Consider the following 19,408-nt stretch of genomic DNA (forward strand, 5'->3'; position numbering starts at 1 on the left):
GACTGGGGTGAAAACATTGTCCTGCTCTGTGATGAATTCAGGGTCATTTGTTTTAGTGGGATATTTCAAAACTTTAGACGACAGTAGAGGAGGTACCCGCACCCTGGAATCAGTTGAGTTTAATGAGCAATATTTTGGCTCAACACAGGTTTTTCTCAGGCAATTATTTTTATTTTTTTATTTTTTTGCCAAACACAAACCATGGACATGACCCACCGACCTTCAAGGCTCCTGTAAAAAGGGTAGTAGGTGATTTATGTTTGGTTTTGTTTTTTTGCTTTTGTTTTTTTAAGACTGATTTATCAACATGACATTAAGTAGGCAAGTTCTAGAAATTCTTCCGAAGATAAGTCACAGTTTAGTTTCAAAACATTGACGGTGTATTAGGAGCATGTTTGGAGGCCCTGTTTGTTGCCGAAGAACACGATGATTTATTTACTAGTTTCAGTGCCAGTACCAAAATAATTCTTCTAACGCCGGAATTTTTATTTATTTATTTTACACCAAATCCTTTGTTTCTTTCTAGACCCCAGGAAGAACAGCTGTTGCACATGTGCGGTAGTAAATTACTGTCTTAGTTTTAATCCTTCACAATAACATTACCACATTAGGAGAGAGGATCGGTCAGGGGCCAGGTGGGTTTGGTACATCATGGTGTAGTCTCCTGTTAAATAAAGGCTGTTAGAGTTGAACCCTGAATTCTGATCAGCAGGACTCTCTCCTCACCAGCTACACTTCCCTCTAAGACCGAGCATCATCTTCATCATCACGGTGGTTTGTCTTTGTCTTCTGGTTTAAGCGGCTCTAACGAAAGCATGGCCGTCTGTCCATTTGTCCACCGCTCGGTCGGTCTGCCTGCTCGTCAGTCATACTCCCTGTGCTTCCGCTCTCCTGCAGCTAACACTGAAATGCGCTCTTTAAAGGGACGGGCTCCCACCGACCAGAGACCCTCCGTTTAAAGGGATACCTCAGTCTCCTCAGGGCCTGCTGCCATTTTTCATCCTCAAGGAAACATCAGTCCTCAGGCTCCCACAAGAAAAGCTCTCTGGCTTTGTTAACATTATACTGTTTATATAATGGTTTCTGCCAGATATCGGGTAACAGGCGCTGACTGCCTGTGACTGGCTGAGCTGGAAAGTTTCAGGGAGAGATCTGTCCCAACAGAATCTTTAAGCAGTTGTTGTTTTGTTTCTTAAAATGACTGAAACTTTAGTTTTTGTGCAAAGACTCATTTTGGTGGATAAATGTGAGCAGTGTGAGATCTTTGCTGCAGTCAGAGAAAGTAATCTGTGCAGACCGAACCCAAAGTATACGACTGATATGATCATTTATTTTTCTTATTGTCAACAAATTCCATGAAAAAGCCAAAACACTGACACCGGCTTTTAAAAAAAAGAAAATAAAGACTGAGTAGTTTCCTGCTAACTGTAGTTTTAACATCACTCAAACAAAAGTAAATGGTGGGTTTGTTGGAGAGTGTTTTCATCAGCAGGACGGTGTGTGTGTGTGTGTGTGCGTGCGTGCGTGCGTGCGTGCGTGCGTGCGTGCGTGCGTGCGTGCGTGCGTGCGTGTGTGTGTGTGTGTGTGTTCAGGGTAATGAAGGACCATGTCACCCAGTGCAGCAGTTTGATGTGTTTTTCACTGATTCTTTTACAGCGATGGAGCCACAGTGGAATAAGATTTGTCAGACTGTGGACACACAGACATGTTCAGTCATTATTAGTTTGGATCTGTACACGGAATCTGTTGACAATAAATTAAAAAAATATGGAATATCACTGCACTTAAACAAGCTGGCCCTGAGTTTAGCCAGTCAGGCCTCTCTGTAGACCTCTTACTCTCTGTGGTTAGTTTTAATTATTAAGCGAGAGGTGGTTCAGTGAAGTTAGAGATGTTTTACGGAGATTTTACGTGTAGTACAGTTGTTCTGTTTCCTCTGAAACATATTCTGAAGATAAAGGTATCCCTTTAAACGGTCAGTCTGACCACCTCTCAGTACAAGTGAGATACTAACACTCTCCTCCGTCCTGCCTCATTCATTCACTGTGTCTTCATAACTTTTGCTTACTTTCAGGGTGTTGGTGCTTTATTTTTATTTTGATTTTTATATATATTTCTTTTTATGCATCCTTTTCTTCAGGCTTGTAACATCGTTTGTGGTTAATTTATTATTATAATTTTGAATTTTCCTTCCATTTCTTGCATCCAGTCTGCTGCTTAATCCTAACTTTACCTGCTCAGGTTTGGTGTTCTGTTTACAACGACTCTCATCCATCTTTTTTAAGTCTTTTTTCTTTTTTTCTTTTGGGGACTCGTTGTAGTAGTTTTTCTTAGTCTCCAGCTGTTGATACTTTTCTGTTCATCTTAAAACATTCATCATTCTGTCCATCACGTTCGTTCTGTGTTGTTTGCTGCTGTTCTGTTTATTCCATAATGTCTGACCAGTGTTTCCAGTGGTTTGCTGTGAAGGAAAACTGGTCTGTAACTTTCCTGTTTTTCTACTCAGGTAACCTCCTCAGCCTTGTTTACTTTGCTGCTTCTACCTGTTGTTTTTTTTTTGTTTTTTTTAACTTCTGTTTTGTTTTTATTTAGTTGTTTCCTCTACGTCTCCTGAAGTCCCAAAAGACAATATTATTTATTCAGTTTTTTCTGTTTTTCAGTGTTTATTCAGTTATTTATTTTGTGCGTGAGTTGTGGGAACAAGACAATTTACCATAAATCCATACGCTTCTCTACCACACAGCTTAGCTTATATTTGATGTGCACAGCCGCCTCAAAATGGCAAGAACCTGGTTAATAAACTTTTGTTGTATAATGAAACAACAGGAATCATCTGCTGTGTATATTAAAGAACAGGTTCAGCTGATGAAATCATCTGTCAGAGAATGTTTTACAGAAGAATTAGAAAGGCTGGTTCAGTGCCTCAGACTGTGCACACTCACACCTGAAGAGGTTTTGGTTTGGTTCAGTCCACGCCACGGTTTGATTGACAGCTTTCAGACCGACCTAAACAAACCAGACTGAAAGGTTCTGTGGCAGAGCAGACAAAAAAACCCCTCTGTGCACTAAAAAGAAAAAAACAATCATCTTTAGGGACTTCAGCAGCTTTGTACTCTTGACTTTTTAAAAAAATTATTTCTGTTGTCTTTCTTTCCTGTGCTCATCTGTTCTTTATCTCTTTCTCCTCTCCTTAATCTTCTCCTGTTTCTCTTCATTCTCTCTTTCCTCGCTTCCGTCTTGGTCCAGTTTAAGTGAGAAGATTTGGACGCGGCGATCAGACTAACTCAGTCTTCTTTGTCCCTGTTTTCCTGTGTGCGTTGTCGTCTCTCTCGGACAGAGTGGCTGGAGCCCCTGGATGCCGGTCATCGCAGTGATGGTCGCCGTGACGGCAGCCGTCCTCTACCCCAACCTCTCCAAGAGCAGCTCCACCTAGGACACATAAACACACACATATGCACACACACACATACTCTCACACACACACACACACACACAGAGCTCTGTCGGGAGAGCATCACTGCTTTACTTGTATAAAGTCTAATTGTACATAATTGTAGAGGGAATATAAAGGTTGTGGTTTCTACAGAGGATTCAGATGCTTCTTGGTTTATTTTGTTTTTGTGTTCTGTTTTGTTTTTTTCCTGCGACGGGGACTTTTGTTGTTTTTATCCTCGGCTCTCTCTCAGCTGTGGTGGGGGCTTTTTGGTTTTCGTCTCTCTGCTGATTTCTGGTTAACAAATTGTTCCCACAGCAGGCCGAGCTTCCACACCACAAAAAAAAAAAAAAAAAAGTTAAACACCTGCCTGAGGTGATGTTCACACCCGTCCCATCGTAAACGAGCAGGACGGAGAAAGTGAATGCAACGCTTCCCAGCAGCATCAGTGCAGTCAGGCGAACATGCTCCACATTCATCAGAGGAAACTGACAGGTCTGCACCTGCACACCGCTGAATAAATTTCATTAGCCACCAGAGTCTGCTGGGGCCCAGTGTTTACCTGTATCTGTCAGAACCGGTTTAACTGTTTGGACAGTCGGAGCGGCAGCGTCTCATCGGTCTCTTTCATCAACACTGAGAACACAAAGAACAATGATTAAAATAATATTTGAATTTCCTGTTACAGTAGGTTGGACAGGGCAGAGTTAGAGGCTTACACTTCAGGAGCTAATGGGTTAGCAGCAGCTGTCTACATGTTAAAAAATTATGCAGTGTTTTATCAAACAATCAATTCTTAACTAGCGTCGTTCACCATTTGTTCCTGCCCCCTTACTTTCTCTGGTTAGCTGATTAGCACTGGAGAACCTCAAATTGAATTCTGACACGAGACGATTCAATTTACGATCGGCAGTGAATGCATCACAATCCACAGTCCACAGCCACAACACATGGGTTGTGCTCAGGGCACAGAGAGTATCAGGTCACCTCCGTCAGTCCTGTAGTTCACCGTGCACCTGAGTCTGCTGGGAAGTGTTCACATAAAGGCGGTTTCAGGAAGTCCTGCTCTGTTCCGGGTTAAGTCGGCCATGTTGGATGTCTAACACAGCGTTTTCTCTGTGTTTTGTTTTTTTCTTTTCGGGGGAGTTTTGTTGGGTCGGGGTTGAAACTTGAAGCCAAATTATTAAAATAAAAATCTGATTTATTTTTGTTTTTTTTTTTTAATTTTTGGGGCACAGAAAAGGGGGTCAAAGTGCCTCTGATGTAACTAACACCACAGTTTGTGTATGTGTGTGGGCAAACACTACCACACGCACGCACACACACACTTTCTCTGATAAACACACACACACACAAACCCATACACGTTTATTTGACTGTCAGAGGCCTGTCTGTGTTGTGTGTGGAGAGAGGCAGTACGCTGGTTATCTACAATGTCTTACCAGCTTTTTCCAGAGCTTTTAACTACTACTCATGGCCTTCAGCAGCACATAGAGCAAGCTCACCAGCACTTGATGACAGGACAGCTCAAAAACAGCTGGATTCTCATCAGGATGTTTACTGTCCTCATGTTAATTAGTGACCAGAGTTTTAAGTTTTCAAACCAAACTCTCCAACTAAAAAAGATAAATTGACGGTATAATTTTAAAATATCAGCATCAGACCAGTTGGACGATTGCTCCTCCACCTCCTCTCCAAACGCACTCTAACTCTTCAGGCCTCTGCTGAGATGTTTTTAGCAGACATTAAATTATTTCAAGGTGTGTGTGTCCGTGTGTGTTTGTTTGTTTGTGTGTGTGTTGGTGAACAGGGGAAAGTGTGTGTGTGTGTCGGTTCACACTCTGGACTCTTGAGCAGCGTTTGTTATCATTCGTGTACTCTGTCTTGTCTCTGTGTTTAAAACAAAACAAAAAAAAGAAAAGACAACGAACAAATATTCCTGATGTTTAAAGAGAAAAACACTACAGTACAGAGAGAATTGTAAAATAAAATGTTATTGAATGATGTGCTACTAGACTTATTTTGTTAAAATTGTTTAGAGATATGAGAGGGAGCTATGTAGAGGATAAGATGATGATGTATTGAATATGCAGAGCGATGTTTGGATTAAAGTTGTAGCAAGCTGACCCACCAAAGCAGCTTCCAGCATCTTCATTCACCTTCACAGTGAGAGCCGAACCCTGCGGACTCCACACAGTCTGTCGGAAATAACACCTGAAACAAATGGTGTCACATCACAGCCTTACTTTGTTTTATTTCTCATCCGTATAATTTGGTTATAATACAGTTAAAGTTTCAGCTCATGTTGTCTTGAAACTCACTTTGCTTTTATTGTGAAATAAAGGCAACATGTAGAGAGTTGAAACTATGATCACTGCTCACTATTTCCTGTCACGACTCTCCATCTGCAGACGTATGTTTCCACTGTCGTCGCACAGCAGTAAAGTCGTCAAGTTCAAGTGGACAAATAAGATTAGGTGAAAGGTTTTCTATTAAAAATAGGACTAATAGTTACTTTCCACCACTGATTAAAACAAAGGTAAAACAAACACTGCACCATTAAACACAGGCCTGGGCCTCTGTGTGTGTGTGTGTAGCTGAATGTCTTCACACGACAAACACGCATCAATCATCCAGCCGGAGCATGATGTCATGTTTACGAGACGGTCGCAACATGTAGAAGGAATTTACGTTTGGCAGATCCCTGGTGAATTCAATCAGAAAACCAAAGAGGAAAAAAAAAATGTTTTTTAAAAATGTTTATTCTTGATCGATGTTAAAAGCAAGTAGTAGAAACAAGAAGAACAAGGAAAAACTGAGAATAGAAGTGTTTTCTGATGCTGTTTAAGAAAGCAAAGCCTCTCACAGGCTTTAGACCAGCCGTCTGAAGGCAACACAAACTCACATCTGTCGCCAATAAAAGATAATTGTCAGGAACATCACAGCAGTATTTATAGAACAGAAAGAAATGGTTGTGTAGATCTGTTGTTCAGCAGCAGTGATCAGGTTGTTCCTCAGGTGTTTTACATCTGGTGTCGAGATTCACAGCAAAATCACATCAATCATCACGGTCACACGACCGTTTCCCTTTGTTTTATGGAAACCAGCAGGTTTTTTGACAGCACAGATTTTTCAAATCCTCAAAGACTCTTTTATCTAGAGTGAAATTCCTGATGTCAGTGGAAACACATTTTCACCCGGAGAAGAAAAAGACAGCGCAAGAAAACTAAGAAAAAAAATATTAATGGTGATTAAAGATTATAACTTAAAATGAAAAATTCAGCTTAAAGAGGCTCAAATCAACGTTACTGATAAGAAATGAGAATGTGAAAACAATATAACGAGCCTCATAGAGATGAACCTGCAGAGAATTATCACCTGAATCTGCAGCTACATCGGTTTTACGGAGCTAAAGAACCAGGTATTTCCCTCCAGAGCTGGTAGAGACCAAAATCACAGGCCTCAAGTCTGGATTTTGACTTATTGCCCCATAAAAAGGTTTGTCTTATAAATGATTTTAAATGAAAGTTTATCATGTTTTCAAATTGTTTTTCACTCGGTGTCCTGTTGTAGTAAAAGCCTCATGTTTCTGTGATCAGAGTGAAATTTACTGCAAACGTCCCAAGTTTAAAAAAAACCCAGACTGTATCAGAGCTGATCAGATCAGTCTGTTTATGGATCCATGTCAGGACAAAGGTGAAAACGACATCAGACCAAACTGACAGGAAATAACGTAACAGATCAATACACCAGGCAGAGAGTCACAGAGCTGCTGATTCACTGACTTTAGATCTGAATTTGCTTTCTAATGAACACGTCCAGGCAGAAAGATGCATCACTCTGACTGTTTCCAGGAACAGAAAACTTCACAGCATCAAGGTCTGTTCAAACCTCCCACACCTTTCAGTTAAAGCTCCTTTTTCAAGGATAGGATCAAACTCCACCCTTGGAGGAAGGCCATGAGATTTAGCTGAAAGGTCTGAGCAAAAATAGTATCTGACATGCATCTAAAGTTCATTTTAAACTAATTCTCTTTTTTCTTTTTTCTTTTTTTGATAATTGTTATTACAAGCACCACATCAAAACGGATCAACTTCTGACCAATCAGATCACTGGAAAAGCTGAGTCATCATAAATTGACAAGTAAAGAGTAATAGAGACGTTTTTGTGGTTTAGTGGAATCACTTTGTAGATCATTGATCACAGGTGGTATTTTTTTAATGTCGTGTTTATTCCACTCATGGTTCTGATGATTTGGAACTGAATCAAGACATAACGCAAAGAGCTGAGCTGGTTTTGAGACACAGACCCCAGAAAGAAGAACCGGGTGGAGCATGGTTTTTGTTTTTGCTCGTAGACGATCAACGAGATGGGTTTCATACCAGTCTGATGCTGCGTTCACGGACACCGGAAATATAGCAATTAAAAGATTTGTTTCCACAATTCCGACCAAAGCGCTCAGTTTCAGTGAAGCAGAAACACTCAAATGATTAAATAAGATTATTAAATTTATAACCACAGTACGATCCTCGCTGTTTGAATGCAATTACAAAAACATTGTGCAAATATTATCATTTACTGAAAGCTAAAACTGAAGAAACAAACAGAGTCAGACAATTATCTAACAAAATGAAACATTATTTGTAATTCACTGGAAAAGTTTTGATAGATTATTGACCTAATTGAAAAGCTACTTTTCCCTCATTATCATTATTTTATTGTATCTGCATAAAATATACAGGAAATAATCCAAGCAGAAGCAAATTATAAAATAAATACAGCACAAGAAAACAAATAAACAGAAAACAGCAGTTGTTGATGAAACACAACAAACCATCTTTTCACATTCTTTTTTACACTTTAACTTTCCTGAAGACTTAAAGTAAATATTCAGATCATTTTCAAAATCTGAAAACGTTGATTTTAAATATCTACGTATTGGATTTTCACCCTTTTCCTCACAGCTTTGTTGTTAAAAACATTATACAAGATTCCAGATTATTTGTTTTGCATGAAAAAGAGACTAAGTTGATATCAGTGATATTAATTGATATGAGATTTATACTGCATTTTTGATTCACTGTGTCGAATTGTGTTTTCCTTATGTTCAAAAAGTTCTTCCTCTGTTCAAAATTAACCTAGGTTAATCTCTCTTTCTGGCTTTTTTATGTCTCTGTGTATATGAATTCTTGACTTTTTCTGTTTCCCTAACAAGGTGTAATAAATACAGAAGGTAAGGATTAACTGCATTTTCATCCAGGGGGCGGTAAAGCGCGGTAAAGCGCCAGTCACTCCTCGGCATCGTCAAGCCTCGACTGGAAGAAGAACCTGTACAGTCCGAGTTTTCAGAGCAGCGCCTGAACGCCTCAGCAGCCAGCCAGTCTCAGTGCGGTTCAGAAAAACTTTAAACCACCTTCAGCCTGCACCGAGGACACACCGCGGGAACACAAGGCCGCGCTTTCTGTCACATTTAACCAAGATCCGAACGAGAAGCGTTAAAGATAATTAACAGGACGAGCCGTTGAAGATGCCGGCCACAGAGAAGGACCTGGCGGAGGACGCTCCGTGGAAGAAGATCCAGCAGAACACCTTCACCCGCTGGATCAACGAGCACCTGAAGTGCGTGAACAAGCGGATCGTGGACCTGCAGCTGGACCTGGGCGACGGCCTGAGGCTCATCGCCCTGCTGGAGGTCCTCAGCCACAAGAAGATGTACAGAAAGTACCACCCGAGGCCCAACTTCAGGCAGATGAAGCTGGAAAACGTGTCGGTGGCTCTGGAGTTTCTGGACAAGGAGAACATAAAGCTGGTCTCCATAGGTGAGTGACGGCGGGTCCATTCATTCGTCCGGAGGCTTATTTTAGGCTCCGAGACACCGAACCTCCCCAAACTTAGTTTGCCCGTTAATGAAGAGTCCACACATGACAAGTGTGATGGCGTTACTAATATTACTTTTCCCAATTAAGTTTTCCCTGGTTTTCCCAGTTTACAGCCCTAACACGCTTATTTCATGGAATCTACGAACTGCAGTTAAAAACCTATCGATTTAAAGTCTAATTGCTCTTAAACTCGAGTATATATAGCTTACATTATTGTAACTTATGTCTCCTTAATCAGCCGGAGACACTCTTAAATTCGTCATACATGTAAGACACAAAGCAACAAGTATTTCCCATAAAACCTGAGGTTGTGTAAGTCGTTCACAGCGTTGCTGCCCGCCCACCTGGATGTGTTTTAACTAGGTGAGAGGCGGCGCTGAGAGTCAAGAGAAAACCACTTTTAAAAGTTGATATTTAACTGAAGTTGTCGCTGTTGAGTGTGTCATGTTATGTCAAAGTTAAGAGTGACTTATGTCGCTTGTGAAAACGGCGACTAATGTAGCGCGTATGCACTTTAGAGACCAAAGTTGAGTTTGTGTGTTTGTCCTTTCATTTGTGTAGAAGTTTCCCGGCGTGTAACATAATGTTAATCAAAATTAACCTGTTGGTGAAAGGTCCAAGCGAGGTGGAAGAAACAATAGTTACTTGAATTAACATTTTTATGAGATTTGTTCCCGTTTTAGTCCGGGTTTTTTTTCCTGATGGCTCCCATACATTCTGCACATGGGTGTTACAGGAACGCCTTGCCAAACTGTGTTTAAGAATCCTGCAATTTAAGGTATCTTTGCCCATCTGCGATATTACAGTCATTGCAACTCATTTCTTTAGAATATTTATAGAATTGAAACATACCCACCTTCAATTCCGCATGCATATGGTCCTAAATTAAACCAGTGTTACCTAGAAAATGTTTAATTTTATATGTAAATCATGAAGTTTGGTGTAACATTTATGGGAGTAACGGCTCTGTACTTGGAACCAAATCACCTCTAAAACTTTAAAGTGAACTCATCCATTATGTCATGCTGTCGGGATCATAATTAAAGTGATAGATTTCTGAGGAAGGAGTTTGGCACATTGTGGTTCAGCGTCTCAACATGACACCAGCGGTGTGTGTCTTAATGAGAGAGGACACACCTGTGTTAATCAGCCCCGCTTTACGTGGAGAGGCGAAGTTACCTCAGCCTGAGCCCACCCGCCCCCCCCAAACATTCTCAGAGTCAGAGCTAACTGCTGTTAATGTGGTTTGTCAGCTGAATGAGGATGATGGCGACCAGCCTCCATCTGCTGCTCGGTTATTCTGCTTTATAAAAGCTGTTTTCTTTTTAACAAGCCGCTTGTTGTTGTGTCCCAGACATAATTACCACATCTGATTTTAATTAATGTCGTTTGGCTCCCACCCAGGCTCCGCAGTGCTGACAGATCTTCATTTTGAAGTTATTGTGCTGAATATTTGTGATACAAATCACATTATACAGACCCAGATTTTTCATTGTTTTAGCAAAGGAGAGCAAAGTAATCTGCCTCAGTCTCATCAGGCCAAAACAAAGACCAAAAAGCAGTTAATGTAAGATTTTTCATTCCCTTAAATTAATTTCATTTAGAGCTTTGATTAATTAAGTGGAAATGAATCAGCACCAATTTTGATAATGAATTAATCAGATCAGATTTTTTTTTTTTTTTCTAATAAGGGGCCAGGACATAATTATTTCATGCTGGGAAACAGTGATGAGCTGCTTTTTTTAAAAATTATTATTAGTTTCAGACATTGTGTTATTGCTTAATTCAGAAAATGATCACTGAATGAATTGATAAGGAAAAATGTTTGTGCAATTTCTGTGGAGAACCTGTCCGACACAGTGATTTTCATCTCTTCTCATATGTTTTGTCGCCTTTGCTGGTCTGAAATGTTGTGTGGAGAAGAAGTATGAAGAAGAAGTTCAATGTACACCACCGTGCACCCAGGAGTCAGTTTATTAGGAACACCCAGCTGTTTCTGTCATTCAGTCTGCCTCACTGATTTAAAACAAAAAAAAGAAGTGGGTGGACAAAATAACAGGAACACTTGTCAATACAATACAATACAATACAATACAGTTTCAGCCTTTACAGAAGTTTGATATGGACAGTTGAACTTGTTCCTTCACTTTTTGTCCTGAGAATTGAGAGCAAACAAAAGATCAGCTATCCGATCGTGGCCGTCTTTTCTACCCACAATCCCCGTTGCTTTGTTGTCATTTCTTGTGGTGCTGTTGTAGCTCTGTTGTAGAGACACATTCAGGCACCTCGTTGCTGCTGACGGACGCCATCGGAGTTCAAACAGCGTCTCTCTCTCAGCTGGAGAGGTGAGCTGAATGTACAGGAGGAGCAGAGCTCAGCAGCTCTGCGCTCCGTCAGCTGCTCCGTCAACAAGCTGACAGAGCAGTTCACACCTACACACACACATAAAGACACACGCTGTCGTTTTTGTAAGAAACATCGGGCCTTTATTAGTGAGCTCATCTCATATCTGTGGTTAGACCTGTGGACGGGACCAGGTGTGTGTGTTTGTGGAGTGATGGGTACGTCAGAGCTCAGGGTTCTTGTTTCCTGGCACACTCTGTGCGGCTGGCGTTGGTCTGTACGCACTCCGACGCACCCTCGGATTCAAAATCGTGTAGTTCAGAGTCGGCCAAAAACATGAGCTGACACTGAGGGTCTGTCCCGGTTACCCACGCATGCGGTCTTGAGCACTACAGGTAGGAGACGAGAGAGTCCCACGTCAGGAACAAAGGCCAACACACACTTTAAGCACAGTTTTCCGAATACCACTTTAAAGCAGTGTTTAAAATGTTAACTCTTGTTTTATATAAAGCATCTACCTGCCTCTAGATAACTCCATTTAATATCTTTATTAATTGTAATTTTCCTCTCAGCTCCTGATTGATGCTGTTATATTGTTTGTTGATTACAGTGTTTATGTTTGTGTGAGTGACAGGATGTCCTCATTAACCAAGCGTGTCCCAGTGAGCTCTGATAAACCTCCACAAACTTGTGGTTGTAACGGCCCCTTGGCCGTGGCAGTAAATGGAAATATGTCACATTAGCTGGCACTTCACCACTCACAAATACCGCAAGCATGGGTATTGTGTGGGTCCTGGGACGGACCCTGAATGTTCTCTGGAAGTCTGAATGTGTGTGTGTTTCCACAGCTGAACCGAGCTCATAGAAAGTACTGGCTATTTGTGGTAGAGTCTCAGACTTCACCTGAAATTCAGACTGGTTAAACTGTGGGTCAGGTTAAAAAAACAAAACAATCTAACCAGCTGGAGTGTGAAACCGTCCAGAGTCCCTGAGGCTGCGCGGTGTTTGGTGATGGGAGGGAGCTGAGCTGAGGTCGGACCGTGTTCAGTGATGTAAAACTGTGGAGGTTTTATTTTCCACAGAAGAGAGGAAATGACCGGGTGGGTGGGACACACACTGAGGCACACACACACACACACACACACACACACACACACACACACACACACACACACACACACACACACACACAGAGTGAGGCAGAGCTGGTCATGTTTCAGAGCTTCGGGTGCAGATGAGAGATGAACCTCTCAGTCACATCATCAAACACTAACGTGTTATTTTTAAAGAAAATGATTTGGCGTTTAGTTTAGAAGACTTGTTGATATTTTGTAGTTGATATCTATTAGAGCTGAAACAATAAACGAATTAGTCGTCTGTAAATTAATCAGCTGTTTTCATGATTGATTAATCTTGTAAAACTGAAAATCATCCTACGGTTTCAGCTTCTCAGTCGTGAGGATTTTATGATTTTCTTTGTCATATTTAAGTAATAAACTGGTAATAAACTAAGTAACTAAGTAACTAAGTAATAAACATCTTTGGTGCTTTGGACAGTTTCTGAGACAAAACAGGATATTTTGGTGAAATAGTTTTTTTCACAGATTGTGGTGACTGACGGCAGGTCATACAGTGCTTTACTGAACCTGTGTTTGTTTATCTGTGAACAGATAACGCAAAACAAAAATAACTGATTAGCATCACAGCAGCTGGACCTCGGTGCCGAGTGTCGAACAGACACAAGAGAGACCCTGTGTGCAGTAATATTACACAGGGTCTATATACTTTCATTTTCTGATGTCTCAGAGGAAATCCCCACACACACACACAGGTAACGCATTGATCTTGTTGGCCATTGCTCGTACAGATTGGGAGATAACTTTCTTAACAGTTCACGATCAGCTGATGAGTTTAATTGTAGTTTACCTTTTGAATCACAGCCTCGTGTGTCTGGCTGTTGTAGCCACAGACTTGTCTGAAGGGTGTGTCTCTCTCAGGGAAACAATCTTTAGGTGATATTAACTCATTTGATGAGGCCTGTTGCAGTAATGTTGTACATTACATGTAATATCCTGGTAAACTGCTCAGTTCATCAGTGCAGCAGCTCATGTCAGAACAGCACAGTGTTTATTTTCTAACATGAGAAAAGAAAGAAAAACTAAAAGCTTCTTTCGTGAGGGTAAAAAAAAAAAAAAAGTCCCACTTTCCCACAGAGAGTCAGAATCTGTGAAGTTGTAGCCTGGACATGTGGGACGGGATCCAGTGTGGTCACACAGGTAACGTTCGTCTGTCAGATACCTCACCTGCATGACAGGAGGAGTTCACCAGGCAGCCAGAGGGAGGGAGAGGGAGGGAGCGTGGGAAGGAGGTGTTTGCTGTCACCAGGCAAACTGATGTAACTCAGTGTCTCCTTTTGTGTGTGTGTGTGTGTGTGTGTGCGTGCGTGTGTGTGTGCGTGCGTGTGTGTGTGTGTGTGGGGGGGGGGTGGTAGACAGAGGAGTATCTTCAGCACGTGTCCAATTTCATTTTAAAGCGTTTCATGTTTTATAATGAGACGTATTTATTCAGCAGTCTGTATGTTCTCAGTTCCTGGTCTCTCTTCTTCTGTTCCCTGAATTTCCGTCAGACTGGTTGTTCCTCAATGCTCTGCTGCCTTCACTGTCAGCTGGGAGATTTGATGGATAACGATGGGAAGCTTCAGGTTGTCGTTCTCAACATTTAACCCACGTGTTTTGTTAACTGCTGGCGTCCCGACCTCCTTGATCACACGCTGCTTTATTCTCAAGTATTTTCTCACATGGGAGCTGACTTTTAAGTGAATGGTCCTTAAATGCATCGCAGAAGTTTAATGTTTTGAGCGAATAATCAGAATTTTCTCTGTAAAAAGAAGGTAACTGTGCACTGTGTGTGTGTGTGTGTACGTGTACAAATATCGTATAAAAGGGTGTTGGCCCTCTGCTTGTGCAGGCAGGTGTGTTGCATCATGGCTGAAGCGGGAGGAGGGATTTGTGCCTGTTTGTGTAGGTTTGACTCGATTTGTCAGTGAATCAATAAGTCGATCAGAACAGAGCTTTTAGATTATTTTGATCATTTATTAATCACTTAATTATGATCAGAGTGGGAGCCAGGTGGTATTCATTTACTTGTTTTTGGGGGTCAGCACAACAAAGTGCGAACAGTACACTGGCATCAGGCTTTAAATGCGTTTTGGCCAATGAGAGCAGCAGACAGCAGCGTTCTCCTCCCCCTGGAGATGTGTTGGTGTCCACCTGACGAATACAAGTCCAGTGTTTTCTTTCTCTTTAGTTCTGATTTTGGTCTCCACCAGCTCCTGAGGGAAATATGTGGCTGTAAATGGTCCACTGTCCTCAGCTTAGTGTCTTTTTGGCTGCAGCTGGGCTTTTAGAGAAGCTCTAAAGACTACACATTGCACTACCTGCTCAGCACCAAACAGCAGACAGACACAGTCAGAGAGCAGCTGGTGAACATGGTGGAGCGTTTAGCTGCTAAAGAGCCAGATATTTCCCTCAGGAGCTGGTGGAAAATTAGGCCAATCTGCTGAACCAAGCTGTGAGGCTTTCACCCCAGCAAGTGACCGCAACAAAACGTTACTGAAAGAGCCGAACACGGAGCCGACCTGCAGCTTTTTAACTGAGGTTTTTCCCCTAAATTTAGTTTCTCAGTTTATAACTGCCTGAAATTAATTTACCTGCTGCTGTGTCCTTGCATGTAGTTCTGTCCAACATCCTACGTGTGTCTGTATCTGTCTGTCTGTCTGTCTGTGTCTGTGTCTGTCTGTGTCTGTCTGTCTCTGTGTCGATCCAGGTGAAAACACTAAGAACAGGCCCAACGGGATCTGTCGCTTTCAGTTGAGACCTGAATCAGACTGTGACCTCAGCACCCACCCCACACACACACACACACACACACACACACACACACACACACACACACACACACACACACACACACACACACACACACACACACACACACACACACTTATCAGTGCCCTTAGGATGTATTTTTTTAAGAATAACTGGAGCTCATTGTGTGAAGTGACTCTTAAAAAAAAAAAAACCTTCCCAGATTTCAGCTGAAGTGATTGAAGCTTCAGTCTGTTTTAACCTGAAAACGAATCATTTGTGTTTAAACATATCTGTTACAGTTTAATATGCAGTAGTGATTCAGCCTACGTCCACCACCTCAGAGCCTCTGTTGTTCTAAACACTCTTTGTCCGGTTGCTTATTCCTGCGGCAGAGGACAGGATACAGGCCGACATCCGCGCTGCACAAATGTCCAAAAGAAAAAAGAAAACAACAAAAAACTTGAAAACCCTCAAATTTGTAAATCTCTTTACGAAACAGAAAAAAACGGACTGGGGATGTGCTAAAAGTTGTTTACAGAAACACTGTTTGAGTCTCTGAAGCGTAGCTGCCTACTGCTAACAACATGAGTACAGAACCACCGGGAGCTCAGGAGCGGGAAACGGTGTTCAGCCAAACCGTTCATGTCATGCTGCCTCTCGTTCTCCCTCGTTCTGTGACACATTAACTAACTGAGTGGCAGGTTACTGCTGTCGTGGACCTGATACCACACTGAACACACACACACACACACACACACACTGAACACACACACAGGCACTCTCGCTTTTGCTCCTTCTCTCTCTCTTTCTCTTTCGGCCTCTCGTTGTCTTGGAGCTGTGTGTAAACAACAGGACTCGGCTCATTGAACTCTAACAGGGGTGGTTTTGTTTTTTTGTTTTTTGTGTTTTTTTTATTTTTTTTTTAATCCAGCTGTAGACCTGGTAGAGTTGGTACCCGGTCTGACTCGGGGTCCCCAGGTCCGGTCTTGGTTCCATAGAACTGAGTGGACCTGTGAAGACCCCTGTCTCCAGTGTGAGGACAGTGAACCTGACACAGAAACCAGATTTAGGTCCAGATTCAGAGGAAACTGATTTCGCAACATTGTTTTTGACTGTCATCACCGAGAACGATCGGTATCGAGACAAAGAGAAAGACGAAAGTGAAGGGACTGAAAACACACACACACACACACACACACACACACACACACACACACACACACACAGGGAGAGAAGTGTCAGCATGGGATGAGGTACATTCCACCTTGGTTGTCATGGCAACCTCAGTAAACATAGTCGGGGATTGCCTGGTGTTGACTGGGAGGGGGGAGGGGGGGGGGGGTGTAGTATCTGTGAAGGAGAAGTGTCACATAACTTCAGTGACCCAGAGCTGCCTCATGCCGCGTTCAGGTCCTGTGGGAAAGATGAGATCATTTTAGTCTTACTGTGAAAACGGCTTTATTTCCACACTGGTTTGACCGCAAGCTTTTTTGTGGAGTGTTTCAGATCATGTGATCAGTGTGACTTCAGAAAGGCCGTCCGTACAGCAGCCCCATGCATGTATTAAGAACGGATAAGACAGAGCGTCATTGGTGGCATCATGTGAACTGAAATTCTGACTGTGGTCACTAAAACCACCTCCCTGCCCAGTGTTGGCTCACAGACCTTTGTCCCACGTCGCAGACGGATCTGGCCCAGATAAGGCTTCACGTTGGCACTGCTGGCCTTTGGTTGGCTGTGGCAACTTATGAGTCATAAGAGCTGAACATGCTGAGTATGCTAACGTGCTGATGTTGAACTGGTATAATGTTAGCTGTGTTCAGCTTCTTAGTTCAGTAGCATGTTAGGGTTTTAACAATAGCTAATTAGCACAGCTGAGGCTGATGGGAATGTCATTGGTTGTGCAGACGTCTGCTCATAAACCAAAGTGTTGTCGCAGTTAACGTGAAGCTCATGTTGGTGCGCGGGGAAAAGTCAGGGGATCAGGAAAAGACATCGGGATTCATCCTCTGGTGACCATGAATGTCTGCACAAAACTTCATGATGATATATATATCAGTCTAATGATGGAAGAGATTCCCAGTGAACTAAAGCAAAAACATAAACAGAACAGTAATACTGAAGCGAAGTGCAGAGACGAGTGCGAAACCACTGTGAGGGTCATGAATCATTTTCATTTCCTTTGGAAATTGGAGCCATGAAGACGCTGATGTGCTGTTACATGCAAGCATCTCCCATGTCTATAAGTCATAGCTGCCTGGAGTGTTTGCATTGGCTTTGTTCTCTCGCTAACACACACACACACACACAGACACACACACTCACTCACACACTCACACACACACACTCTCACACACTCACACACTCAACTCCTTTACTCTTGCAGTAACCCGTCTGCTTCTCTGAGCCGCTGTCATGTTTGTGGCCTTTGCTCTCCTCTTTGGTTTTCACTGCACACGTTGTTGCCACAGTTCAACCAGACCGTGTCAGCTGGTGGAGGAGCTTAAACACGGCGTGTCCAGATGAAGTGGTTTCAAAGTCCAGATTCTCAAGCTTCGGCTCCCTGTTTACTGCTTCTGTCAGGGTGATTAGTGTTTGCGCCCGGATCAATAATAGCACCCAGATCAATAATCGCAGCCAGATCACAATTCACGTCACTCGCAATCAGGTCAAACCTAGAAACAGTACGGACTTGATAAACAGGCCTGGGTAACTGCTGAATTTTTTTTTCTTCCATGTTTTGATTCTCCACCAAGAAGCATTGGTTTTGGAGGAATTAAAGAAGCGTGACTTGTGGTGTTGGAACCAAAGTCACATTTTTAGGGGGAACAAGAAAACTGCTTTCAGGTTGTAGCTCACACTTGAAAAAACAGAGACACTCTATAAAACTATCGGAGCGAAAAACACCAACAAATTACCTCCATCCTGTTTGTATTTGGTTGGACTGATGAGATGTTTGCTGCAGAATCCCACGTGCGAAACCAAACTATCAGAGAGATCCTGTAACCCAAGGTTACTGTGGAATTTGGGTTAGTTTGGAGCATGTGAAAGCTTCAGATTATTACATTACTAGTTTATTCGCAGTAATCAGGTTATAGTGTAGATGTGAGCCTGCTGGTCATAAAACAAACTTTCTGAATAGGGCTGGAAAGTTAATCCTTTTTATTCGCTCTCTATTCCCTTTTCAAAATTTTCTTATAACAATATCCTCAGTGCTAATTAACATGGAAACATGGCAGATCGTCCCAGGTCGTGTAACAGTCGTTAAAGTTTTATTAATTTCAATTTCCCGTCTGAAAAATGTTTGCTCCGCCGTCAGTTTGGTGTCATGGCTCTAAATACTACATTCTCCAGAATCTAACACTGATTTAAGTTGTAGATTTTTTTTTTTTTTTATCAATTTGTCCATTTTTGGCACATTTATTTATTTCTTAAATGCAGGTCATAGTTAACCTCTCCCCCAGTTTTTCTTTCTGCCCACAGGCTTTTACTTTCATCTCGTTGCCAAAGAATTAGTCGCTTTATTCTTTTAGATTTCCCAGTTAATGAAATCTGCATCATATACACTTCCCACATCAACAAAACAAAGACCCACGGTGCTAACCACAAAGCACAACAAGACAGGAAAACAAAACAACAACACAAAACACAACCTATGACAACAACCCACATTTATCCCACATAACAACAACAACAACCAATAAACAAACTCAACCTCACTATCTTCACATCAGATCAATTTAACTCAGGTACATGAAATATAAAAGAACATAAACATAACCATATGTCACCCGTTATGTCTTCCAGTACAGTTCATCTCTACTGAGCACACCCATCTGCTCAGGTGTCCCAGGCTCAGGTGCTCATGTCCTAGGTGTCATTAG

General features: G+C 42.0%; 2 protein-coding genes across 13 annotated transcripts in view; both read left to right on the forward strand.

Moving 5' to 3' along the window:
• Positions 1-4,638, forward strand: part of slmapa (sarcolemma associated protein a) — a 49,340-nt gene extending 44,702 nt beyond the window's left edge. For 9 of the 11 annotated variants that reach the window (XM_041033193.1, XM_041033191.1, XM_041033194.1 and 6 more), the window contains one exon: positions 3,338-4,638. Coding sequence is in view for 7 of the 11 variants with exons in the window: in XM_041033191.1 (XP_040889125.1) it covers positions 3,338-3,433 (96 nt within the window). In the remaining 4 variants the exon portion in view is untranslated. The remainder of the gene's footprint in view (positions 1-3,337) is intronic. The other 2 variants (XR_005893828.1, XM_041033192.1) reach the window with 1 other exon arrangement.
• A 4,219-nt stretch (positions 4,639-8,857) lies between these two features.
• The window catches only part of LOC121179729 (filamin-B), a 56,932-nt gene continuing 46,381 nt past the window's right edge, over positions 8,858-19,408 (forward strand). For both annotated transcript variants that reach the window (XM_041034723.1, XM_041034724.1), the window contains exon 1: positions 8,858-9,252. In XM_041034723.1, coding sequence (XP_040890657.1) covers positions 8,961-9,252 — 292 coding nt within the window. In that variant the 5' untranslated portion in view covers positions 8,858-8,960. The remainder of the gene's footprint in view (positions 9,253-19,408) is intronic.

The sequence above is a fragment of the Toxotes jaculatrix genome, chromosome 3, assembly GCF_017976425.1.
Source record: "Toxotes jaculatrix isolate fToxJac2 chromosome 3, fToxJac2.pri, whole genome shotgun sequence".
Taxonomy (NCBI): domain Eukaryota; kingdom Metazoa; phylum Chordata; class Actinopteri; family Toxotidae; genus Toxotes; species Toxotes jaculatrix.